This window comes from Brachyhypopomus gauderio, unplaced genomic scaffold, assembly GCF_052324685.1.
Source record: "Brachyhypopomus gauderio isolate BG-103 unplaced genomic scaffold, BGAUD_0.2 sc57, whole genome shotgun sequence".
NCBI lineage: Eukaryota > Metazoa > Chordata > Actinopteri > Gymnotiformes > Hypopomidae > Brachyhypopomus > Brachyhypopomus gauderio.
In genome coordinates, this window is record NW_027506880.1 from 1,563,487 (window position 1) to 1,590,113 (window position 26,627).

Here is a 26,627-nt window from a genome sequence, read left to right on the forward strand (position 1 = left end):
ATGTGCTCACGGAGCACGGTCTGCTACGGAGAGGAAGACGTCAGTGCTCCGCCATCGGAGTGCGAGGCGACAGGCGTGGACTCCGAGGAGGAGTATTCCCCGTCCGTATGCTCGGAGAGCACCGTTCGTTACGGGGGGGATGACGTCAGTCCCCTCCCATCCGACTACGGTGAGGAGAGCGAGGGGGAGAGCCCTCCGTCTGTATGTTCGCTCCCGACGGTATACAAAGGGGGAGGGAGCGGACCGGACAGTTCGTTCGCATCGGTGAGTGGGGATTCCTGCGGGGAGGAGCCCATGGACCACTCCCGATGCGAGACCCCCGCTCGGTCCATGGACTGGAGCGTGGCCGAGGAGGAGGAGCCGGATATGGACACCACCCCCGATACCGGTCCAAGAGGGGGCTGGCCTGGCAAGGGAGAGGCTTCCTACGGGAGATTCCCGGAGAGGGAGCGCCGGCAGGCCTATCGCGCAGCAAGCCCCTACGGTTCTCCCGAAGGAGGGAGTCACGGACCCGGGAGGAAGGTCGCCGTGAGACCCGCCGGTCGCGCTGCCTCCAAGCGGGCTAAAAGTCGCGCTGCACCTCGCGCGTCCGCCAGGTGTGCTGCCCCCAGGCGGTCGACCAGTCGCGCTGCACCCCGCGCGTCCGACCGAAGCACGGCACCCAAGCGGTCGGACAGTCACGCCGCCCCTCGAGCGCCCGCCAGAGGGACTGGTCCCAAGCGGTCGACCAGTCGCGCTCCACCCAGCGCGTCCGCCGGCCGTGCGGCACCTGGCGGTGAGCGGGCGCAACAGGCGGGAGGAGCACCGCCTGCTGCAGCGTCTCCAGCCCTCGGAGCCTTCGCGCCGCTACTGGCGTTGCCTCAGGCGGGAAGCCTGGCTTTGGGGCTGAATGTGTGTGTTCCGGTGTTTCTGTCTGTCCCCTTGTGTCTCCCTAACCCACTGTTCCCTTTTGTGCCATTTGTGTTTCATGTTCCAGTGTGTGTGTTTGTCAGCGTGCCATTGTTTAATGTTTTCTCCCCTGTCTTCCCAGGGAGGGTGTGCTAGAGCTGTTCGCGGCGGTTCCCGCCGTCGGGGGTGACTGCTCTCGGAGGCTCACGATCCCGGCGGCTCCGGACCTGCCCCGTCGGTGTTGGTTCGGGGCTTCCCAGCTACGCGGGACGCTCCGGGAGTAGCGAGCCCCTGGCGGAGGGTTCTGTCACGGTGACAGCTCCGGACCCTTCCCTGTGGGCGTGTCAGGACGTCGTCTGCGTGCTGTTATGTCCATGTTTGTACTTCCGTGGGTGTGGGTTGTTTGTGAGCGTGTTCGTTTGTTACACCTGTGCCTTGTCTCGAGGTCACGTGGGTCTGTGTAACTCACTTATTTAATGTGCGTTCGCGCAGTGTCGTGTGCTCGTCTTTGTCTAAGTTTCATGCCAGTGTGAGTATCGCATTGTTGTGCTTGCACCACCGCAGTGAAGCTACGTGTCTCTTGTTGAGTAAAGTTCGTGTTTGCACCCCATCATCTACGTGTCGTGTCCGTTCCTCCGCACGTCACAGTAAGCAAATAAATTATTCACCCGTGGCTATTCAATCTGTGTTGGAAGGTGAGGGGTTAAGTGGAAGCCTGTGAGCCTGTGTCTTATTTTGTTTGGAAACTTATTTTGCTTAAGAAGTTATCTAGTACAGATATTATTGTTTATTGCGTTTCTAAAGCTGTACTGTCGTCTCAGTTTTTTCTATATTCATTATTGCAGTTTAGTAAGAGAGGAAACAATTTTTCAGGGGGGGGGGGGGGGGGTGGCAGGTTTAATGGTCACGGTTCGCTACTGGTTGAAATAGGTAGCTTTATTTAAAGAGCAGTAATAATTTACAGTCCTGTTCCACCTGATGAGATACTGTATAACATGACTCTTGTTTTTGGCAAAAAATCTACTTTGTCTCTTACCAAGTTATGTATTTTCTATTTTGTGGAACTGTTTTGAGACATACTGCATCATTCAGCTCACCCATGATAAAATCGTGGTAATCATTTACTTTACACTTGGTAGTTGCTGCTTATAATAGTTTGTCCAGAAACATGTCCATTGTGCTTTGACTGGATTTCCATTGTGTATTTCTGAATTTGCAGTGTGTTTCCTACATATAGCATATGAGTTGTAATTTAGATGGATTTGCATGGTGTATTTGCAGCATGTTTTTCTTTTGCAGCACAATGCATCTTCTCAGCCACGTATATACATGTCTGAACTCTGAATATGGACCAGGAAGAACCCATCTGTTTCTGACACCATCTACATCATTTTAGAGACAAGCATGAGTCAAGTAATCAATATATATGTTTATGTTATTGCAGGTTTGTTTGTTTTGCATCTCATCCAGGTCTAAATCAGCCCACTGATGCACTTAAACATATGAAAACAACACAAGAAAAATGAGTAATCCAGGCTCCCCAAATCTGGAAGCTCCTCTGTTGTCACAGATGCATTCCACGTGCCCAGAGTGTCCTGCTTTGGTAGGGGATGGCACAGGGCAAAACATCCAGTCAACTGCAACTGATTTGTGACTGTCAACATCTTGGTCCAGCCCCCCACTCTTTAGGACCCAGTAGGAGTTGTCCTTGAAGAAGTATGTGTCTCCTGGTGAGGTAGAACAGTACAAAGGGAAATTGAAGGGAAACACATGTTATATCAGAAGATCGAAATTTAGTTTTACGGTGGGGAGCAATTTAAATTGAATATTTGCTTATTATTAGTGCACTTAATTGTGTTTTTTTACAGTATATAAAATACACATACATATAATACCAAGAACATTCATACTTTGAGTTCAGCACCATTATGTTTATTGTAATATAATAATGAATGTGTATCAAAGAACAGTATAATTTTCGATTATATATTTATAAAAAAATAATAATTACCTTTCCCCCAGCTCATGATATCATCAGGGTTGCTGGGAACACCCTTCCAGAGTGAGGCACTTTTGGGGTATTCCATCTCTGGGTGTGGCACTGTGTTTCCCTGACTATCGGTGAACCTCCAGAATTCTCCTCTACTAAAGAGGTAGGTCTTTCCATTATGGGCCCAAACAAATGCTGCCTCCACTTGCTGCACCACCTTTCCATCGCGTGTTCTCATGCCCCAGTCAGACACTGGGCGGGGGTAGCCAGGTAAAGCCTCCGTGTCCTTGAAAATCCAGAACTGTGAAGCTAAGTGGCAAATGAACAGCCTGAGCAGTCTACATACCATCAACACCCACGATACTCCAAATGCTCCGCAGACAAACCTTAATGTGCCACTTAATGTGCCATACTAAAGATTAACAAATTTGAAAGGAAAGATTTACCAGTCTTTTTACCCTCTAGGCATCATAACACTTCTTTACCAATGAAGAAGATGATCCGGCTGTCAGTCCGTCTCTCGTAAACGGCGTCTATATTGTATGTGCCAGGTGGGAGTCCGATCCAGAAGTTTCTGATGAGCGCAGGAGAGAGGGACACCAAGGAACCGGATCGCTGCACTCGCCAGAAATATGGCCCTGGAATCAGAGTACGCCATTTACTCCAGTGTGGACAAGCAGCGATATAACCCTGCCATCACAGGAGAAGAGAGTGCTGAAATAAGTGCTGGAATAAATGCTGGAATAAGTGCTGAAAGTGCACACCTTTAAAAAAGAACACATCTCCCCGGATATTTGCTACTGCATCAAATCCTCCATTGCACCGGTCTTGATAGCCAGGGTCAGGTCTGGGAGTGGGGGTAGTGGGGGCGGGAGGGGTGTGAAAAACATTTTGAGTGAATGGAAGATCTACTCATGCACAGTACCAGACGTGGTACTATACTAGACCTAGACCTGAGTCAGTATCACAGCTGAGGAGCACTTTCCTTGCTCTGGCACACATGACAAGTCCCATGATCAAAGGTGGGAAATGTCCCTGAAAAATTACTTAATTGATCTTAAGATATAGCCTTGATTGCTGTGGCATGGACATGTTTTTGGCTTTCAGCTACCACTCACTCTACAGTCACTTTAGGTGGTGTTTTGGGAAGCACAGGCAGTTGTGGTGTGGTTCGGCCATCAGGGGGCGGCGGTGGTCTTTTCATTTTGATCCCTGCAATCAACAAGTACAAAATCGTTATTTATGGCAGAAGCATATTAAGACATATAAAACATAAATATATAAATAAAACATATTAAGACTTAAAATATTATCTTACTCTCTTAATTCAACTCCAGACCTTGAATCCAAATATGTTTGTTTGCTATTTCACTAATATTCAACAGATCATTTAAAGTTTTGCCTAACTATTAATCTCTCTCAATATTGTCACTCATAACCTTCCAGCATTAACACAACTGGCACTCTGTCTGTTTACAACACTTTTACAATTTCTACTGCTTAAACAACACGTTTATAACCTGTTGATGATCATTTGATCTCATTTTAATCTTGAACACTTTCATGTGATTCCTGTATGAAATATAATTTTTCTATGCTAACCACATTGCCATGGCTGTTCTCACCATACAGAGCTTGAATAGCCTGCTGGTCATCCATAGGAAGCACATAGGTAGTGATGTCTCCCACAGGGCCTTGGTAATACGGACGCATGATGGAGGGGTCGGCAAAGGAGTGGGAGAGGCCAAGGGCGTGGCCGAACTCATGGACAGCCACGGTGAACAGGTCGGTGCCGGTGCCGTCCGGGGCCCCGTAGGTCCAAGTCTCTTCGTCATCGAAGTGCGTGTCCCCTGCCACGTCAACATCTCCAGGGAAGAAGGCATGCGCGAGAGTGCCACCCTTGCCATCGAACGGGTAGCCATCGTCGTGGAAAGAGCGGGAGAACGAGATGAGGATGTTTGCTTCGTTCTGTAAGGCCTCTTGGAACTGGAGGTTGGTGGTGTCGCCCCAGACTTTGAAGGCATAAAACATTAGAGATTTCACTATTTCGGGTTTTAGGGTGGGGTAGAGCGTGGGGTAACTCTGGACACTGCAGAAAAGTGACAGAAAGGAAGGAGGAACGGAGTATAGAGGTTATGTTGTCATATTTGTGCAATACTGGATGTGCTTCTGCTATTTACTGTAGATGGTTGTTGCTTGTCACATTCATGTTTGTTCACATTCATGTGTTTTGTTATTATATTGTATTGTATGAGGATTATGAAGTTTTATTCATGTACATGTGTGTGTTTGGATGTGAATGCACAGACCTCCATGTGAGGCTTGTTTTTTCCCAGCGGAGCCCAGAGAGAACGTATCGCTTCTTCCTCCTCCTCTTCCTCAGCAAGTCCTCTGTGCCTACAATGTCTGGCAGTGAGCACCTCGGAGCTGACATCATATTCAGTGTGTCTGGGTCTGGAGACAGAATGCAGAAGTGGGAGAGAGTGGATCAATATATGGATTCTGTAAATGGAGAGTCCTAATGCAGTGTGTCCAGGGTGCGATAAAATCACGGCATTAGACTGAAAAGGACCATCAGTGGAGGATCCTCAACAAGCAATACATTTTGATCTAAGGCATAATCTGTGTTAAAGTAGGCCCCGAGTTATACATAACTTGACAAAATGACTTAAGTGCTTAAAATGTTCACTCCTCTAAATCAACAGGGCCTTCTGGCTAATAGCTTATGACCAATGTACTTTGAAAATTTAACTGCAACAATCCAGCTATAAATTCACTAAATCTAAATCTATCTATAAAATGCCTAAGTAGTCTTAACAAGCAAAAAAATGCAGCAAAATATGCATGTATGTAGGCTTTGTGAGAATTCACATTTGTCAGACTAAATGCAGACATTTATGCTGTATGAGGTGACATTACAGTCTATTAAAGGACCTTACCAAGCTTGCCAGTCACCTTCAGGCCTGCGAAAACCTGCATCTGCCGGATGGCCTTCTCGATGCCTTCTTTGGTCTGCAGCTTTCCTGCCCGTGGGTCAGGAGCAGGAAGGTACCCATATCTGCTCAACCAGTCCTGAGTCAGGAACAGGTAGGCCTTTTTACATATCGAAATGACTAAAATACCAAAATGATTATGTACTATTGACCTCAAACTCATTTCTATAATGCTCTGAACTGGGTTTACAGTACGGTCTAAAATCCTATATTAATTTCCTATTTAATCATTTACAATGCCAATAATATAGATGTGATACTATCTCTAGCCAGTAGGGGAGGCCAGTATTTCCCCTATGAAAGTTATATTGTAGTATAAAGCCTACATGTATATTTTATTATCTATGAAAATAAGATATTGTTTGTCACTGTCAAGACAGACCAACTGAAGGTTTGGGAGGACTTATGTGGGTGGAGTTGTCTAGACGTTGACGGGGAAAGAGAATGGCCAGTGGTGGGTGACGTAGTTTCCAAAAGAATTGTGACGTAGCAGAAATAAATTGCAACCAAAACCAGCATCGAGATCAGCAGGCGAAAGTGTAACGACTGACAGGTATGCAATAGGTCATTTCCACCAATTTTTGGAAAAATCTGCAGGCCACAAGTGCAAAATCATTCATTTTGAGTTTCTGACTTGCCAAATCCCCAGAAGCAGTTGAGGAATGTAGAAGATCTTAGGAATAAAGCTTTTTTTAAAAAAAAAAAAGTGACCAGTTCCAGTGACCAGTTGAGTCTGATTCTTTATCAAACCGGCTGGTGTGTGGATTGCACAATGAGATTGTACAGAAGCATCTGTTAACTGAGGAAGTGTTAACCCTGGCTTGTTTAATTGAGATTGCTGTTTCAATTGAGCCAAATACCATATTCTTCCATTGTGGGAAGAGCCAGCTGATTATGGCTTCAGAGAAAAAGAGTGTGAGTGATATAACAGCCCAGCGAAGGAGAAAAAGCATCACAGACACAAAAAGAGAAATGTAAATGTGCAGGAAGTTGATGAAATTGACAAAAACTCAGAATCTACAGATACTGACTTTACTTGATTTGAGGTTTTTAAGATCAAACGAACTCTAGTGCCTGCATTGTCAGCAAAACTCATAAACACTACTAAGAATTGTTTGTACAGCTGAAATCTCCACCAATCATGCTAAAGATCAACACGGTAAATAAAAAAAATAAGCATGGAGGTGCCTTGGTAAGAATATGCCTTCAATAATGCATTTGTTTTAAAAGGATAAGCATACTTATATTCCAAAACTAGAGAATGTAGTTGTAAGGATTTGTATCTGGAAGCCTATAGAAGAGGATGCTATTATAAATGGAATTACAGTAGTGAATAGACTATTCCATCACAGGGACTGGAACCGTTCCGAGACCGTTTTTAGACTGTTCTGTCCAACACATGTCTGCTCTTGGATAAACAAACAACATAACACTTTGCAAAGGATGTACTGCATGGGATTTCTTTTTTTTTTAAAGGGGGACTACTGTGTGTGGGCCATACTCTGTATGAGTCATTCTCATTTCCAGTGTACTAATTTACAATGAATATGATACCAGTGCCTATTCATACACATAGGTAGTTGCAAAGTATATGCTGAGGACATCCGTCCTTGCTGAGGGCTACATTGCTACATAACTGAACAATTGCATCTTGCATGACTTATGGGAGGTGGCACTTCAGGTCTATGGCAAGTTTAGATCAACTTGGATTTGCCCTTGACTTCAGGCTTGACTTAGGGTGCAAACAAAGCTTATATTAAAGATTTATGATCTCCTAGAAAAAACGATGATGTAGCAGTAGCATTTAACATCTTAGCCTGGCATACATCTCTGCGTGTGGCTGGCCACCCCTGATATATATAATGCACACTCAGCACTACACAGCTACTTACTTATTTATACATTACAATGAACAGTGTGTGTGCTAGAGGACACAGAGTCTATGTGTATTTATTGGTTAATAGGTTTGATGCAGAGAGAGAGAGTGAGAAAAAGACTATTCTGTTAAATTTCATTGCACTACATTATGAAACGCTAAGTGCTTCTATGCCTAATTATTTCCTTCTGTTAAAAATAACCATTGCCACATGTGTTATTTCAGTCAATTAGGTAACTGCACAACTGCTGGTTGTTTTTAAGACATTAAAAAGATTTGAGGCTTGGACGGGGTGTTGTCACTTAACAGATTTGAAACAGCAGATTCATAACCATATTTGGTTTCTGGGTTGCTATCATTACCACAGACCCCTCCTGTAATCAAAACCCAGAAGATGAATCTGTGATGGGCGTGATATCCTTAGTTTGACAGCATCTTCCGATACCAAAAAGGTACATGCATGCAGGGTCATAAAGGATGTGACATCTACAAGCCACAACACAATTCCTCAAGTGTGTGACCATGACTATTATTGATAATAAAGACTTAATTCTCTTGTTTTCCCTTAAATAATTCATTACTTTTTGCTGCCTTTGTGTGTTTGTTATGCATGAAGAAGAGATGCACTTGGTCTTTTATAGATAAGTTTAGTTCTAACTAGACCTTAAATGTCCTGACTATTTCAATGCTAATATAAACTGGAGTATTTCTTACATTTATGCATTTTTCCTGTTAGTTTCAAATGAGTGCATTTGCAGCTTTAAATGTAGATTTCAGACTAAAAACAAACTGTAAGGATAAATATAAATATATCAGCATTTTAAACATTAAAATTCTGTAATCCCATAAGTAGTTTTATATAATTCTCATAACGTAATTAACTTTAACGTCATTAGATAACTGTAAATATTTCATTATTGTATTTAACTGTTAAAATCATCTTTCAATTATAGGCGTTTGTGTAATATGGTAGCTTTTACATCGATGACATTTAAATAATCTTCTTGGGTTCTAAGATTAGGACATTAAATATAGCGGTGATTAAAAAAGTTAAATAAATGATTTACCATTAAACAACCCATTCGAAGTTAAAACCTGACTACACATGCGAAACATTTGGAAACAAAATATCCAATGTATGGATTAAAACACCAGCAAAGACAAGTAGCCTATACTCACCACACCCCGTGAGTACTGGTCGGGAGGTGCGAGAATTACCGGAGACACAAACACGATCACGACACCCGTCAGGCAAACCAAACCGAATCCTGAGTCCATCATGTGTCGGCGTCCGCATTTGTCTGAAATAGTGAAGCAATTAGGCTACTGTACCGCGGTCAAGCTATCCGCGCTTTTGCGATTCATCCGTGCTTTAAATCTTATTGCACATATATGCTTGATTTTACGGTATTTCGCTGCTCACCGCATACTAAGGCTGTCTAAGCACCGAGAAACACTTTGCTATTATTTAAAGAGCTTTCTCTACATTCATAAATACTTTACTTGATTTAACTAATTTATTTGCAACATTAAACACAATTAGTAATGTATTTCAATTGCTTAATAAACACTGAACAAAATAGTTTTAATGTTTGTATTTAGTCTATTGTAGGGCTCGACTACCAGCAATAATGGAGTATTGCAATGCTGCAAATGTTCAGGGCAGGGGGTTACTCCATGACTATACATGTTTTTAATAAATCTAGTCCTTATATTTGTAATGATGTTTAAATGTTTGTTTAATTCTGAGACTGTGGTTTCCTATTTGTCTGAATTTTCCCATAATACCAAAAAAAATCCTACTACCACCCAAGAGTGGGTAGCCTTTGCTTATCCCCGGTGCACATATAGACAGATTCTGCTGTACCATTTTTCAAAAATCCACATTGAAGTCTTAAATGATGTTAGGGCTTGGAGATAAACTTAAATGACATGTTTTAAAGCACTCATGTCAATTAGGCTCAATTTCTCAGAAATATCCCATAATGCCAAAACAATTCCACTGCTGCATAAGAGTATACACCCTTAACTATCATCACAGTAAGTATGAACAGGTTTCACTGTACCATTTCTTCATAAATCCATTTTAGGTTCATAATGCATTTAGGCAAATTAAAGCACTCGTGAAAAATAGGCTGAATTAGGACGTCAATTTCTCAGAAATCTGCCATAATGCCAAAACAATTCCACTGCTGGATGAAAGTATGAACCCTTATCTATCATCACAGTAAGTATGAACAGGTTTCACTGTACCATTTCTTCATAAATCCATTTTATCTACATACCACATTTAGGCGAATTTAAGCACTCATGTTACATAGGATGAATTAGGAAATCAGTTTCTCAAAAATCTCCCATAATGCCAAAACAATTCCACTGGGGTGGAATGGTCAGGGGTAATTTCTTGACTTCTTGTAATTTTAACTTTTTCTTCTTCTTCTTCTTCGTCTTTCGGCCATTCCTGTTTAGGGGTCGCCACAACGGGTCAAACTCCTCCATCTGGCCCTGTCTTGAGTGTCCTCCACTGACACACCAGCCACTCTCATATCCTCTACCACTGCATCCATAAACCTCCTCTTAGTTCTACCTCTCCTCCTCTTGCCTGGAAGTTCCATCCTCAAGACCCTCCTACCAATATACCTCTCCTCCCTCCTCTGTACATGTCCAAATCATCTCAATCTCGCTTCTCTAACTTTATCTTCAAAACATGCTGCATGTGCTGATCCTCTAATAAAATAATTTCTGATCCTATCCTTCCTCGTCACTCCAAATGAGAATCTCAACATCTTCATCTCAGACACCTCCATCTCCCTCACCTGTCTCTTTGTCAGTGCCACTGTCTCCAGTCCATACAACATAGGAGGTCTCACTACTGTCCTATAGATCTTTCCTTTCATTCTAGCTGACACCCTTCTATCACAGATCACCCCAGACACTCTACACTACCCTGCCTGCACTCTCTTCTTTACCTCTCTTTCACTTCCTCCATTACTCTGTACCCTCGACCCTAAATATGTAAACTCGTCAACCTTCACCAAATCAACTCCTTGTAACTGGACCTGTCCACCGTCTGCCCTCTCATTCACACACATGTACTCTGTTTTACTCCTGCTCACTTTCATTCCCCTGCTCTCCAAAGCATATCTCCATCTTTCCAAGCTCACCTCCACCTGCTCCCTACTCTCACTACAGATCACAATGTCATCAGCAAACGTCATAGTCCAAGGGGACTCCTGCCTAACCTCGTCCGTCAGTCTGTCCATGACAATTGTGAAAAGGAAGGGACTCAGGGCTGATCTCTGATGTAGTCCTACCCCCACTTTAAACCCGTCTGTCATTCCTACTGCACATCTCACTGCTGTCACACTGTTCTCATACATATCCTGCACCACCCTCACATACTTTTCTTCTACTCCTGACTTCCTCATACAATACCACAGCTCCTGTCTCGGTACTCTATCATAAGCTTTCTCTAAGTCAACAAACACACAATGTATCTCCTTCTGTCCTTCCCTATACTTCTCCATTAACACTCTCAAAACAAACATAGCATCTGTGGTGCACTTAGCTGGCATGAAAGCATACTGCTGCTCACAGATCTCTACCTCTCCTCTAAGCCTAGCTTCCAATACTCTTTCTCACTGTTGACTAATCAACTTTATTCCCCTGCAATTACTAGAGCTCTGAACGTCGCCCTTATTCTTGAAAATCGGCACCATTATGCTTCGTCTCCACTCCTCAGGCATCTTCTGAACTTCCAAGATTCTGTTAAATAACCCAGTCAAAAACTCCACTGCTGTCTCTCCCAAATCAAATCAAATCAAATCAAATTTTATTTGTATAGCGCTTTTCACAACACATGTTGTCACAAAGCGCTTTACAGGATTTAAAAGGTTAACAATACTATGAGTCCAGAACCCTAATGAGCAAGCCAAAGGCGACAGTGGCGAGGAAAAACTCCCTATGATGGTGGGGATTAGGAAGAAACCTCGGGAGAACCAAGACTCAAAAGGGAACACATCCTCCATTGGGCGGCCCGTTAACACACAAATTACACAAAATATAGACAAATACACAAGCCAAACATTTCCATACCTCCACTGGAATATCATCTGGTCCAACTGCCTTACCACACTTCATTCTCCGAATTGTAGCCCTTACTTCCTCCTTGCTCACCTGGGGCACTTCCTAATTCACAACCTCTACCTCTTCTAACCTTCTTTCCCTTTCATTCTCTTGATTCATCAGTTCCTCAAAATACTCCTTCCACCTTCCCAAGACACTCTCTTCACCACACAACACATTTCCACCTTTATCCTTTATCATCATAACCTGCTGCACATCCTGCCCATCACGGTTTCTCTGTCTGGCCAATCTGTACAGACCCTTTGCCCCTTCCTTAGTGTCCAACTTCTCATACAGCTTGCTATATGCCTTCTCTTTAGCTTCTGCCACTGCTCTCTTTGCCTTATGACACATCTCCTTGTACCTCTGTCTACTTTCCTCATCTCGCTGAAAATCCCAATTCTTTTTAGCCAACCGCTTTCCTCTCAAACTTTCCTGAACTTCCTCATTCCACCACCACAACTCCTTGTCTATCTTCCTCTGACTTGAGGTCACACCAAGTACCTTCCTAGCCACATCCCTTACTGCATTTGAAGTCTCATCCCAGGTATCCAGAACACCACCACCATTACCCAGTACCTGCCTCACCTCATCCCTGAATTTTACACCACAGTCCTCATCCTTTAACTTCCACCACCTGATTTTAGGTTCCACTCTCACTCTCTTCCTCTTCTTCACCTCCAAAACCATCCTACATATCACCATCCTATGCTGTTTAGCTACACTCTCCCCTGGTAACACCTTGCAATCACTAACTTCTTTCAGGTTTTGTCTCCTACAGAGGATATAGTCGACCTGTGTGCATCTTCCCCCACTCCTTTACGTTACCCTGTGCTCTTCCTTTTTCTTAAAGTAAGTGTTAACTACAGCCATCTTTATCCTTTTAGCAAAATCTACCACCATCTGTCCTTCCGTATTCCTTTCATTAACACCATATCTACCCAACACCTCCTCATCACCACTGTTCCCTCCACCAACATGTCCATTTAAATCTGCTCCAATAACCACTCTCTCTTCTTTAGGAACCTGCAAAACAACTTCATCTAACTCTCTCCAGAATTCTTCTTTCTCCTCCACATCACAACCTACCTGAGGAGCAGTGTTGTATAAAGTATTAGAGACCCATACTTGAGTAAAAGTACAAGTACTCTATCAAAAAATCAACTTGAGTAGAAGTTGAAGTGTTCTTTAAAAACTTTACTTAAGTAGAAGTACAGAAGTATTCAATATTTTTTGTACTTAAGTATTGCAAGTAGTTTATTCTAAAATGTATTACTCAAGTACTGAAAGTAAAAAGTACAAGTATTGTGTTTTGAATTAATTAAAGAAAGCCGTTAAAGTTTGATTATCAATTGTTTTTATATATCACTTACAAATCAAAGATGTCAAAGACCACAAACACAAGTGTTCTGTATGTACAAACAAGTAGCAACTTAAAAAACTGGGCTTAACACTTCGTACACAAAAAACAGATAACCTATGTCCCGCTACGTCGTAGGTTTGATGCAGAAGTACAAGTTCGCCTTAATTTAGCTGAGAAAACAAGGTGTATTTTGGACGTAAAATCCATCCGTCGGATTCTAAGGGTGAGCCTACTGCCCTGCGTTTATAAATAAATAAATGCCCTTACCCTATAAAAACACTACACTATAAAAAATGGGCACATGATTAGTTAGCATGAAAAGAGACCCAGCTTACTGCTGTTAAAAACACAACTCAGCGTGACATCGCCTTTATGATTGCCAGCTAATGTTAAGTGAATACTGCAGCGCGTCATGAACATAATTAGTTTAGTTAACTAAGATATCTAACCTAACTAGCACTTACTGACAGCTAAAGCTGGTGTGTCTTCTGTGCGTTATATTTATAACTTACATTGATGTTTCTTCAAGTTCGAAGGTGAATTTTTGAAGGCCAACATTTCACCCTCTTTAGGGAGGCAGAGATGGTACTTCATCCTATAGGAATTTACTTTCACTCCAGCAAACACAAACACTGTCTCTAGGTAGGGCCAGGGTGGTCTCCTTCCTCACCCTCACGATCACTCGGTGTTGAAGATGTGGAAGGTGCCAATATATGTACATTAAAACGCCAACAAGCCTATTATGCAGCACTTATGCTGCTCTTCTGATGTTACCAAATGGTACCATCTCTTTTAATGAGATAAAAAGCTAATTATTTGGAATAATTTCGAGTATATGTGTATTTGTATAAATATGTAAATTAAGCTGAAGGTGAAAATGGACCTTCAAAGTGCGGTACAAGTGCATGAATTCCACCTTGTAACTTCGCACGGGCGGAGCCACCGCGATTGCGTCATTTTTGCTGCGCGGACCCTTGTGGCAGTCACGACGTGTCAAGTGAACCTAGATTACGAAGCTCAAGTGTTCAGCGAAGGCAGCAGCAGAGTAAATGAGACGCGACCGGAGTATGCGCAGAGTTCTCATAAAACAGCCTGATCGCTTGACTCGGTGACAGCGCCAGCTAACATGTTTATCCGGGCTCTCAAGTCTCACGCATTGAGCGTGTGACACACGCATTTGACTGTCTTCAAATTTGACTGCCCCCCCCCCCCTCGGTCAACAACTCTCACACTCTGGCATGAATCCAAAACTTGAGAGCCCTGTGTTTATAAATGTAACAAGTAACTATACAGCACGTAAAAAATTTATCGGAGTAAAAGTATTAAACTGATGGAAAATATGTAGTGAAGTAAAAGTGGAAGTAGGAGAAAAAAATAATACTCCAGTAAAGTACAGATACAGCATTTTAGTACTTAAGTACAGTAGTGAAGTAGTTCTACTTTGTTACTATACAACTCTGCTGAGGAGCATAACCACTGATGACATTCATCATCACCCAATCAATCGCTAACTTTACACAGATCACCCTGTCACTTATGGCGCATTTCCACTAGGGCCTGCTTGGCGCGATACGGTTCGATACGGGTCGATTCGCAACGGAACGGTACGGTCGCATTGTGTTTCCATTACAATGGTGAACCACCCCAATGTGGGTGGAGTCGCTGTTGGCACGCGGGTTGTAGTGTCGTGACATCATTTGTATGCGACCACAACACCGGTCGATGCCCCTTAACACATAGCATTATTGTATCTTATTTATCTTTATCTTCATTATTGTATGTGGTTGCTCTAATTATTGATAATAATTTGGTATTACTCAAACAGGCTGAACACACCCTGCATAAAAAGCATCAGTCATACAATCAAATGAAATCAAACTTTATTATGAAATATAGATATTTAAAGTACAACATTTGTAAATAATATAGTTATAGTTTAAAAAAGTGCAAAAAGCAAATTACCTAAAAATAACGTATAGCTTTATATGAAATAAATATTTATAGTACTACAAGCAACATTTTGTGTGCTTTTACTGGCGTCTGTCTCGCATGGTTCACAAGTTCGCCAAGCACCCCGAGGAAAGCCCGGTTGAAGGAAACATTTTCCGCCAACTCCGCTCGCCTCGTCAGTGGAAGGGGAATCTTGAACGTAAAAAATAACAAATATTAAACACAAGCATTCCCGTGAAAGCAACAACAATATAGTGTAACTGCACAAAATGTGTAGCACGTCATCGCTGCTCATGCTGTGTTTATGGCTACAGCTAACTAGCAACTAGCAAGGCTAAGAGCTAGCTATTGTACAGTAGTGACTGTGGTGGTAACATTAACTACAAACACAGCTCTAAATTCCTGCGTTTACAATAGATGCGTTCATATTACGTTCATATTACATCTTTTACGAGCCTAGTAGTAAAACTGTGAAATCACAATACACTCACCATTCTCCGTGGCCTCCAGCACCGACATTGTCCAGCACGTTTTCTCTTCCGTTACTGGCTGGCCGGTGACCGTATATAGCATCCATTTGCTGGAACCATTTCCAGTCTTTGCGGTTTGCTCCGCTGCGTCCGTTATGGTCCTTCACCGCCCGGTAATCGCTTTAAGCTTTTTTAGCTTGGACCGACCGGCACTGCTGAATGGACCGCTGGTAGCCATGAGTGGCCATTAGCGTGGAAACCTCGCTAAAAACCTTTACATTTCTAGTGGCCCCGTCCAGTTCGCCCTGGATTTTTTGATCGCTGATTATTAACAGAAAGGTTTGTACCTCGGCGTTTGACCAGGGAACAGACTTCGCTCCTTGGGTTTTAAAAATGGCTGAGGAGTCCATAGCATAGCGGAGGAGTCGCTCTCCTGACGCAACCTGTGACGACACTCCCTGGCCAATCAGTGTCATGCTGTTCCTCCACGTCACAGAACTGTACCGCTTGGGAACGGTTAGAACCTCGAGCGAGTCGGTACGAAAAAAGTACCCGAAGGGGCCGGCTCACTGGGAACTGGTACTAATGGAAACACTCACAAACCGTCGCGAATCGAACCGTACCGCGCCAAGTAGGCCCTAGTGGAAATGCGCCAATACTCTCTTTACCTCCACTACACTCTTACTAAACTCATCCTTCAGGATTACCCCTACTCCATTTCTCTTCCTGTCTACACCATGATAGAAGAGTTTGAAGCCACCACCAATGCTCCTGGCCTTGCTCCCCTTCCACTTGGTCTCCTGTACACACAGTATATCTATCTACCTCCTCTCCATCGCATCAGCTAGCTCTCTCCCTTTGTCATGTAGCCCACATTCAACGTACCAATTCTAACCTCCACCTTCCTGCTCTGCCTCCTCTCCTTCAGCTTCAGAACCCTCTTCCCCCCTCTCCTCCTCCTCCTTGTCCCAACAGTAGTCCAATTTCCGCTAATGCCCTTTTGGACAACAGCACCAGTGGTGGTCGTTGTTAACCCGAGCCTCGACCGATCCGGTATGGAATATCTATTTTTGATCCACATCATTTGATTTGCCGCAGTTTTTACACCGGAAGCCCTTCCTGGCGCAACCCTCCCTATTTATCCGGGCTTGGGACTGGCACTAAAATACACTGGTGTGTGCACCCTAGTGGCTAGGTTATTGGCTATTTAGTTAGTGGCTATTTGACATGAGTGCTTTAATTCACCTAAATGCATTATGAACCTAAAATGGATTTATGAAAATATGGTACAGTGAAATCTGTCCAAACTTAATGTGATGATAGGTAAGGGTACATACTCTCATCCAGCAGTGGAATTGTTTTGGCATTATGGGAGATTTCCGAGAAATTGATGTCCTAATTCAGCCTATTTGACATGAGTGCTTTGATTCGCCTAAATGCATTGTGAACCTAAAATGGATTTATGAGGAAATGATACAGTAAAACCTGTTAATACTTACTGTGATGATAGGTAAGGGTTCATACTCTCATTCAGCAGTGGAATTGTGTTGGCATTATGGGAGATTTCCAAGAAATTGATGTCCTAATTCAGCCTATTTGACATGAGTGCTTTAATTCGCCTAAATGCATTGTGAACCTAAAATGGATTTATGAAGAAATGGTACAGTGAAACCTGTTCATACTTACTGTGGTCATAGTAAAGGGTTCATACTCTCATGCAGCAGTGGAATTGTTTTGGCATTATGGGAAATTGAGGTCCTAATTCAGCCTATTTGACATGAATGCTTTAATTCGCCTAAATGCATTATGAACCTAAAATGGATTTATGAAGAAATGGTACAGTGAAACCTGTTCAACATTACTGTGATAATAGTTAAGGGTGTATACTCTTATGCAGCAGTAGAATTGTGTTGGCATTATGGGAGATTTCCGAGAAATTGATGTCCTAATTCAGCCTATTTGACATAAGTGCTTAAATTCGCCTAAATGTGGTATGAAGATAAAATGGATTTATGAAGAAATGGTACAGTGAAACCTGTTCATACTTACTGTGATGATAGTTAAGGGTGTATACTCTCATGCAGCAGTGGAATTGTTTTGGCATTATGGGAGATTTCCGAGAAATTGATGTCCTAATTCAGCCTATTTGACATAAGTGCTTAAATTCGCCTAAATGTGGTATGAAGATAAAATGGATTTATGAAGAAATGGTACAGTGAAACCTGTTCATACTTACTGTGGTCATAGTAAAGGGTTCATACTCTCATGCAGCAGTGGAATTGTTTTGGCATTATGGGAAATTGAGGTCCTAATTCAGCCTATTTGACATGAATGCTTTAATTCGCCTAAATGCATTATGAACCTAAAATGGATTTATGAAGAAATGGTACAGTGAAACCTGTTCAACATTACTGTGATAATAGTTAAGGGTGTATACTCTTATGCAGCAGTAGAATTGTGTTGGCATTATGGGAGATTTCCGAGAAATTGATGTCCTAATTCAGCCTATTTGACATGAGTGCTTAAATTCGCCTAAATGTGGTATGAAGATAAAATGGATTTATGAAGAAATGGTACAGTGAAACCTGTTCATACTTACTGTGATGGTAGATAAGGGTGTATACTCTCATGCAGCAGTGGAATTGTTTTGGCATTATGGCAGATTTCTGAGAAATTGATGTCCTAATTCAGCCTATTTTACATGAGTGCTTTAATTCGCCTAAATGCATTATGAACCTAAAATGGATTTATGAAGAAATGGTACAGTGAAACCTGTTCATACTTACTGTGATGATAGATAAGGGTGTATACTCTTATGCAGCAGTGGAATTGTGTTGGCATTATGGGTGATTTCTGAGAAATTGATGTCCTAATTCAGCCTATTTGACATGAGTGCTTCAATTCGCCTAAATGCATTATGAACCTAAAATGGATTTATGAAGAAATGGTACAGTGAAACCTGTTCATACTTACTGTGATGATAGTTAAGGGTGTATACTCTTATGCAGCAGTGGAATTGTTTTGGCATTATGGGATATTTCTGAGAAATTGAGCCTATTTGACATGAGTGCTTTAAATCATGTCATTTAAGTTTATCTCCAAGCCCTAACAACATTTAAGACTTCAATGTGGATTTTTGAAAAATGGTACAGCAGAATCTGTCTATATTTGCACCGGGGATAAACAAATGCTACCCACTCTTGGGTGGTAGTAGAATTTTTTTGGCATTATGGGAAAATTCAGACAAATAGGAAACCACAGTCTCAGAATTAAACAAACATTTAAACATCATTACAAATACAAGGACTAGATTTATTAAAAACATGTATAGTCATGGAGTAACCCCCTGCCCTGAACATTTGCAGCATTGCAATACTCCATTATTGCTGGTAGTCGAGCCCTACAATAGACTAAATACAAACATTAAAACTATTTTGTTCAGTGTTTATTAAGCAATTGAAATACATTTCTAATTGTGTTTAATGTTGCAAGTAAATTAGTTAAATCAAGTAAAGTATTTATGAATGTAGAGAAAGCTCTTTAAATAATAGCAAAGAGTTTCTCGGCGCTTAGACAGCCTTAGTATGCTGTGAGCAGCGAAATACCGTAAAGTCAAGCATATAGGCGCAATAAATTTAAAGCACGGATGAATCGCAAAAGCGCGGATAGCTTGACCGCCGTGTACGACCGACCGACCACTTGCATCTTTACCGCATTTGGAAGTTTTAGAACCATAAACCTAGATAAAAAACTAAACGTTATTCGGTGTGAAATATCGGAAAAGGTTTAGAATCCTTAGATTTTAATGCCTACCCTACGTGTTGTTCTTGTTTCGGCTGTTCCTCTAGGGAAGACAGACAGATCGATGAAAATTTTCTCTTCCTCTCCCGTCTAAGAGAAATATGATATGCCTAATTATTAATGAAAATCAGAAAATCTGCAATAAAACATTTGTCTTGTTTGACAATTTCAGTTCGTAGTACTAAACTATCGCCTATATGTTTAATTTTATCATTAAAACTGTCCAAAGCATCTAAGCAGCTGGTTTCCCTCTTTCCTCTGGACAGAAATGAATCACTACTACCGTCTACACTTCTCTTAAGGAGTTGAGCTGTTATGAGTAGGCTACACGGACGTAACGGACGGGGGGGGGGGGGGGGGGGGCACGTCCCCGCACTTTTGAAATCAAAATTACGTCCATGGTAGGCTATAACTTGTTTTGCTTTACCATTCATTTCCCAGTCTGGTAACAGAATCAAAATTCAGTTCGAGTGATTTTTCTTCCTTTATTTAATTATAGTAGGCTATAGGCCTAAGCAGCACAACGCTGAATAAACTAGAAGCATCTCGCAATAAATGCCAGCTTCTCGTTTGTATAGAAGCCTATTTCAGCCGCTTATAGAAAAAAGTCCATCTAGTATCTCATCATTTTGAATTGTTGAGAAAGTAAGTCATAAATATTAGACACTCACCCATAATTACGAGATTTGCACTTTTTTCCTTCAAGCGGCTGAAATAATATATTTACCTACACCATCCGCCCTTGTGCGACACTAAATTGTTCTGGAATATTGTGTCAAATTATTTTTGTTTTTTCAACTTTCAATCAAGTTGTTATGCTAGTGGTTTGCATGAATGATATTGTTTTGCATGAAACCATGGATTGCGCTAGTGGTAGGTCTAACTAACTAACCATTAGCTAGCTAGATAGCCAGCTGTCTGTAGGCTATTCTGTATTGTGGAGGATGGAGAAACCTAGGTTTGCCCAAGAGTTGACTGTAAACTTAAGCTGTTTGTTTAAACTATCGCTTAAAGTTTCTAAAGCCCCCCCGTCAACAATTTGCGATCGCCACCATCCCCCCAGCCCCCCCCCCCGTCAACAATTTACAAAGTTAGGTAGTTGTAAACTGAGTAGGATAGGCTACCTACTTTTTTGCTAGCTAGCGAACTTCAGACTTTCTAAAACATTGATGATCTACTTACAATAAAACACTGTTAGTAAAATTTTAAATTCCCACAGGACGTCCAAGTATATATAGAACCCCGCAGAAACCACATAAACAAATCTCGAAATGTGTTTATTATCATTCACAGATGATAGGTTTATTCCCATTTGTACTACCACCCCAGAACAGTAGATGGTGGTAATGAAATCACTACCCTCTCTCTCACAACCAGTACAGTTGCAGCTCAAAGATAAGATTTGCATCCAGACTACAGACAATATAGAGAATCTGTTTTCCTCAGATTGCCCATACTTTACTGGTTGGTCCCACACCATCTCCTAAAACAACGGGACTCAGGATGGGTTTAAGTTCAGATTCCTCTAAGTTGTAACCTCTTCCTCTTTCAGCCTGACTGCCTCTTCTCCTAACCTAAAAAACAAGTTAAACTAAAAATGCCAGTGGACATATAATATCCTCTCATGCTGAGAAGTGTGCTGCAGGCTGCAGGCCTGAGACTCAGTTCCTGCATCCTGATAGGTTAGTAGGGCAGGCTCAAGAACACAGTTCTGAATAATAAAACCAAAATGAAACACTTTTATTAATAATAATATGAATGAAAATGAACAAAAACAATGAAGAAAAGGAAGAAATAAAAGTCAAACTAAATAATTGTAAAATATTCATATTAAACACTGAGGCAGCAGCAGACGGAGGTTAGGCTGTGTATTCTTTAATGTCCATTTGTAGCAAGAGGCATGCAGAGCACAACATGAGACAAAAAAATGTAAAAGGCACATGGCGCTCAATAACTACTAATGCACAGAATGTGCGACAGTCACAACTTGGCTGGTAGAAGAGAGTGCAGCGAAATGTCAGTCCATTCAGTTCACTGGCTCGCTCAGCATAGGCGCAAGGAATGCATAGCACTGAATGGCGGGACCTGCAGGCCTTTAAATTGTGAGAGTGATTAGGAACAGGTGTGCACAGTGATCAATAGGTGGGTGACTGTGAACGGGGGAGTGTATGGGAGGTAGAGTGTGTGGAAGTCCCCTGCAGTTGTGGACCGGCCTACCGTGACAAACACACATTCAAATTGCTAAAGAGCACAAGAAAAATCAATTATATGAAAGACAACATCAACTGCAAAGAAGGAGACATGTGAACTTTATTCAGCGAACTTCTCAATGCACTAAATAAAATAAAGAAAGGTCGAGAGTGTGGATTAATTTCTAGAATAGGTGTACTTGTGATCTCAGAAACAGACCTGTGTCTTGTTCAAACAAACCGAACCACAACTCGCTCCACACCCATAACTGTCACAAACAACGTCGTTTCAAAACCTTTCCTGAGCAGCATGTGTCACTTCCTACAGAGATGTTCAAAGGAAGTACATGAAACATTGTTAAGAAAGAGAAAACACCAACCAGCTCAAGGTTATTACCTTTAGTTACATCCAGTCTTTCTGTATCTTATTTGAACAACATAAAAAAGCCTTTGGGTTATGTCTTTGGCCTTTTATTGTGATTTTCTTGCGTTGTCTTACTTTAAAGGTAGAATCATAGTTATTAATAATAATTAGGCCAGAAAGTCTAGGAGACCTCCATATATGGGAAATGGTATCACAGCACTCTCCAATGGGCCTACCACCTGTAGGAGAGATAGTACTAGGGGTGTGGTGCATTGTGGATCGGGCGGTGGCCGAAGGCTGGGGCCTTGGCGTACTGATCCTTGGTTACTGAAGCTGGCTCTTGGGACATGGAACGTAACCTCTCTGGTTGGGAAGGAGCCTGAGCTGGTATGTGACACTGAAAGATACCAACTAGATATAGTTGAGCTCACCTGAACAACTGGACTTTATTCCTTTCTGGAGTTGTCCAGGGTGAAAGGCGGAGGGCAGGAGTGAGCTTACTCATAGCTCCCCAGCACGCCGCCTATGTGTTGGGGTTTTCACCGGTAGACAAGGGGGTTGCCTCCCTGCTCATTTGGGTTGAATGCACATGGCAACAGAACACCTGTGATGACTGATTTTGTAATTGTGTCGTCGGACTTACGACCGTGTGTCTTGGACACTCGGGTAAAGAGAGGAGCTGAGCTGTCAACTGATCACCACCTAGCGGTGAGTTGGATCAGATGGTGACCAAGGATGCTGGACAGACCTGGCAGACCCAAACGTATTGTTAGGGTTAGTTGTAAACTCAGAAAAATTATATCACATTACAACTTCAAAAGTTAGGCAGTTGTAAACTGTGAGTAGGATAGACTACCTACTTTTTTTTAGCTAGCTAGCAAACTTCAGACTTTCTAAAACTTTGATTATCTACTTAAAGCTTACAATAAAACAATGTTAGTAAAATTCTAAATTCCCACAGGACGTTCAAGTATATATAGAACCCCGCAGAAACCACATAAACAAATCTCGAAATGTGGCATGTTTAAAATCAATCACAGATGATAGGTTAATTCCCATTTGTACTACCACCCCAGAACAGTAGATGGTGGTAATGAAATCACCACCCTCTCTTTCACAACCAGTACAGCAAACCCAAACGTATCGTTAGGGTTTGCTGGGAACATTTGGCAGAGGAACCTGTCAGAAAGATCTACTCCCTGAGTGCATATCCCTAGGGAGGCCGGAGACATTGAGTCTGAGTGGGCCTTGTTCTGTGCCTCCATTGTTAATGCAGCAGACAGGAGCTGTGGCTGCAAGGTTGTCGGTGCCTATCGTGGTGGCAATCCCTGAACCCGATGGTGGACACCTCGGGTTCAGGGAGGCTGTCATGCTGAAGAAAGAGTCCTATCGGGCCTGGTTGGCTTGTGGGACTCTGGAGGCAGCAGACAGGTACAGGAAGGCCAAGCGGTTTTGACCGTCGCAGAGGCAAAAACTCGGGTGTGGACACACAGGAGACATTTTATCTCTCTGTTCTCCTTGGAATGCCTCGGCACCCCCCCAGAAGAGCTAGAACAGGTGGCTGGGGAGAGGGAAACCTGGGCCTCTTTGCTTAGGCTACTGACCCCGCGACCCGGATAAGCGGATGAGAATGGATGAAAGGATGGATGGAAACAGGTTTATTGTCATTTGATTTCAGTCTGATGACAGTGGAGACGAAATAGTGCTTTAGTTGGGGGGTTTTGCATTTCACACTTCTGTACCTCCAGCCTGAGGGCAAAAGTGTGAATAGTCCATGCTGAGGGTGGGTAGGGCCTTAACAATGGAGGAATCTCTCTCTGCAGTGGTAGATGTTCTGCAGAGAGGGCAGTGGACTTCTGGTGATCTTCTCAGCAGTCTTCACTACTCTCTGCAGAGAGAGCAGTGTAGTTCTAGTGATCTTCTCAGTGGTCTTCCCCACTCTCTGCTGGCGTTTACGGTCCATCACACTCATGCTGCTGTACTACACAGTGATGCAGCTGGTCAGGAGGCTCTCAATGATGCAGCAGTAGAAGTTGTGTGACCTTTGTCACACAGATATATACCACACTGGTTCAAATGAAAACTAAAATTAACCTTTGTCTAGCAGAGGAAACTGCATGCTGGATGACAGCAGTGACCAGCGTAGGAAGTGAGAAATGGATGCAATGTTATAAAAATCCCCCAATTACTTATAAAGCACATTTACTAAACATTTTATGAACATGTAATACATTCTGAAATAGGAGTAAGAGCAGGGAAATATAGATACTTTAGCAAGGCCTGTTACCAACCACCTGGAATTGGAAATATGTTTTAAATGGTATTTCTGTTTTATTAAATATTAAAGTAAATGAAAATATATAAAGTATGTATTTTATAAAATTTGCATGCCATGTACTTTTTGGCCAGTAGTGTGTAAGCAAAATATTACATATTTACTGTGATACAGATAAGTAGTCTAGTGTAAATGTATATGAAACATTAGTGAAGGCTTTGACCTTTCACTTAATCTTTGGCATGCTGATGATTGCTGTGCAGATGCTGAATAAACAAAAGCAGAGCTCAAAACCACAAGCAGCTTTGTCTGTAGAAAATTTCAGAGACAGGTAAACATAATATATTGAAGATGATTTTGGTGAGTGTAACACACAAACATTGATTGAAGTGTAAATGAAAATAAAGTATACAAGTAAATTACATAATTAAGTACTTAAATAATGTCATACTCCTTCCTCTGGATGGTCTTTTTCCTACAAGGTTGTGTCCACTTCCAGTTGTCTGCTAGCTTGAGTCTGCTAGCATATTCCTGCTCAGTATTTTTGCTGTTCTCAGGACTGTACTCTTCTGGAGCGAGATGTCTGACATTGTTCCCAGGATCTACTGGGTCCATTCTACCAGTGTGAGGCTCACAGCCGATTATTAGTGGAACCACTGTTGCCTTCACAGCCCATACTTTTCCTAGCTCTTCTCTCAGCCCCTGGTAGTTCATATATGAACTGGCTGGTCACAGTAGAGGTCATTTGTAGTGCTGCATTCACATACAACAGCATCTTCTTCTCTTGGTCTTGGTTGTCTTCTGTGTTATTATAGATGTTGGGTATCGAGGCATCTATTGCCCGTTCTCTGTATAAACCCTATCACACTAGGGCTGCTCATCTCTGGAAACTTTGTGTACTTCACTACAATTTTTAATATATCTATGTTTATTGTATCTGTTTTATCTGCTCTCCCAAAGAGCTATATTTCACACCTACAGCACCTACAGAACGCTGCTGTAAGGGTCTTGACCAGCAGGTGAACGAGGGATCATATTACACCTGCATTCCACTCACTGCATTGGTCACTTGTCAGTTTCAGACTAGATTTTATGGTTCTGGTCATGGTTTTTAAATGTATTCAGAGCCTTGTTGCTCTAGACTTTTCATCCATGCTGTAACAAGGGATTCGGAGAATGCCTCATCTGAGGCGTTGATTTCACACAAATATTTTTATTTATATGACTAGTGCAAGTACAAACATACGTTAGGGACTGGGCTTCGACAAAGACGAGCGATAGGCACAAAATCAACACATTAAATACTCTAACATGAACAATACACACATTTAATTCTCAAAAACATAAACGAGGAACAAGTGCAAGACATATTGGTAATGAGAAAAGTAACACACACACACACACCCACAAACACACACACTGACCCAGACAGCCCCAAGGGAGGAGTCAGAGGCGGACTGTGACAGGTTTTATACAAATAAAGATGGTCAGATTAAATAATACCAAACTGTATTTGGCCATTCTGTCTCATGCTGGGTGGGTGAATCTTAGGTTTTTAGTGCCAGATATCTTCTGTCCAAAGATACCATCCTTCCTGTTTCACTCCATCCCCAAACCTTGCAAGCACAAGCAGCTAGTCAGGAAGGCTCAACAGCAGCTGTACTACCTGAGGAGGCTGAGGAAGTTTGGGATGTCTCCTGTGATCCTCACCAACTTCTACAATTGCATCATTGAGAGCCTCCTGATCAGCTGCATCACCATGTGGTATGGCAGCCTGACCGCAATGGACCGCAAATGCCTACAGAGAGTGGTGAAGACTGCAGAGAAGATCACCAATTCTCCACTGCACTCTCTGCAGAGCATCTACAACCACAGAGTCCAAAGGAAAGCTGCCACCATCATCAAAGACCCACCCACCCCCAGCATGGACTGTTCAAACCTCTGCCCTCAGGCCGGAGGTACAGGAGCATGATGTGCAAGACCTCCAGACTAAAGAACTCCTTCTTCCCCACCGCAATCAGAGTTCTGAATCAGAAATGACTCTTCACATTTCAGACTGTCCAGACATGGGTACAGAAGTGTGATGTCTAATTCCACTGTTAAATAACTCTTTCCTCAGTAATAACCTGCACCTTACTGTTCCATATTTACACCACACTGTCACTTTACTGTAGCACATGTCTACAATCGCACTATTGCACTTTCTGCTGCAGATAATCTTGTTTCTGTCCAGGCACAACACTATACATACCACTGTAACTTATACATTTGTAACGTTTCAACCAGGAAGACACGAATCCAGTTGCGGAGTACGGATGTATTTATTTCTTGAATGAATACGGA

The 26,627-nt window shown here is 42.3% G+C and overlaps 1 protein-coding gene across 2 annotated transcripts; it reads right to left on the reverse strand.

Annotated features, from left to right (window-relative positions):
* Positions 1-2,305: 2,305 nt before the first annotated feature.
* On the reverse strand, positions 2,306-20,281 carry mmp25b (matrix metallopeptidase 25b). Of its 2 annotated transcripts, XM_076987929.1 has the most exons (11): positions 20,128-20,281; positions 19,469-19,546; positions 8,927-9,048; positions 5,818-5,950; positions 5,188-5,332; positions 4,504-4,967; positions 3,997-4,090; positions 3,643-3,725; positions 3,364-3,516; positions 2,900-3,187; positions 2,306-2,615 (listed from the first exon to the last, which is right to left on the reverse strand). In XM_076987929.1, exons 3-11 carry the CDS (start codon positions 9,026-9,028, stop codon positions 2,383-2,385), a joined length of 1,695 nt encoding a protein of 564 aa, XP_076844044.1. In that variant the 5' UTR covers positions 9,029-9,048; positions 19,469-19,546; positions 20,128-20,281; the 3' UTR covers positions 2,306-2,382. The 2 variants fall into 2 exon arrangements, with proteins under 2 accessions (XP_076844044.1, XP_076844043.1); XM_076987928.1 differs by lacking the exon at positions 20,128-20,281 and having other exon boundaries at positions 19,469-19,733.
* Positions 20,282-26,627: the final 6,346 nt, after the last annotated feature.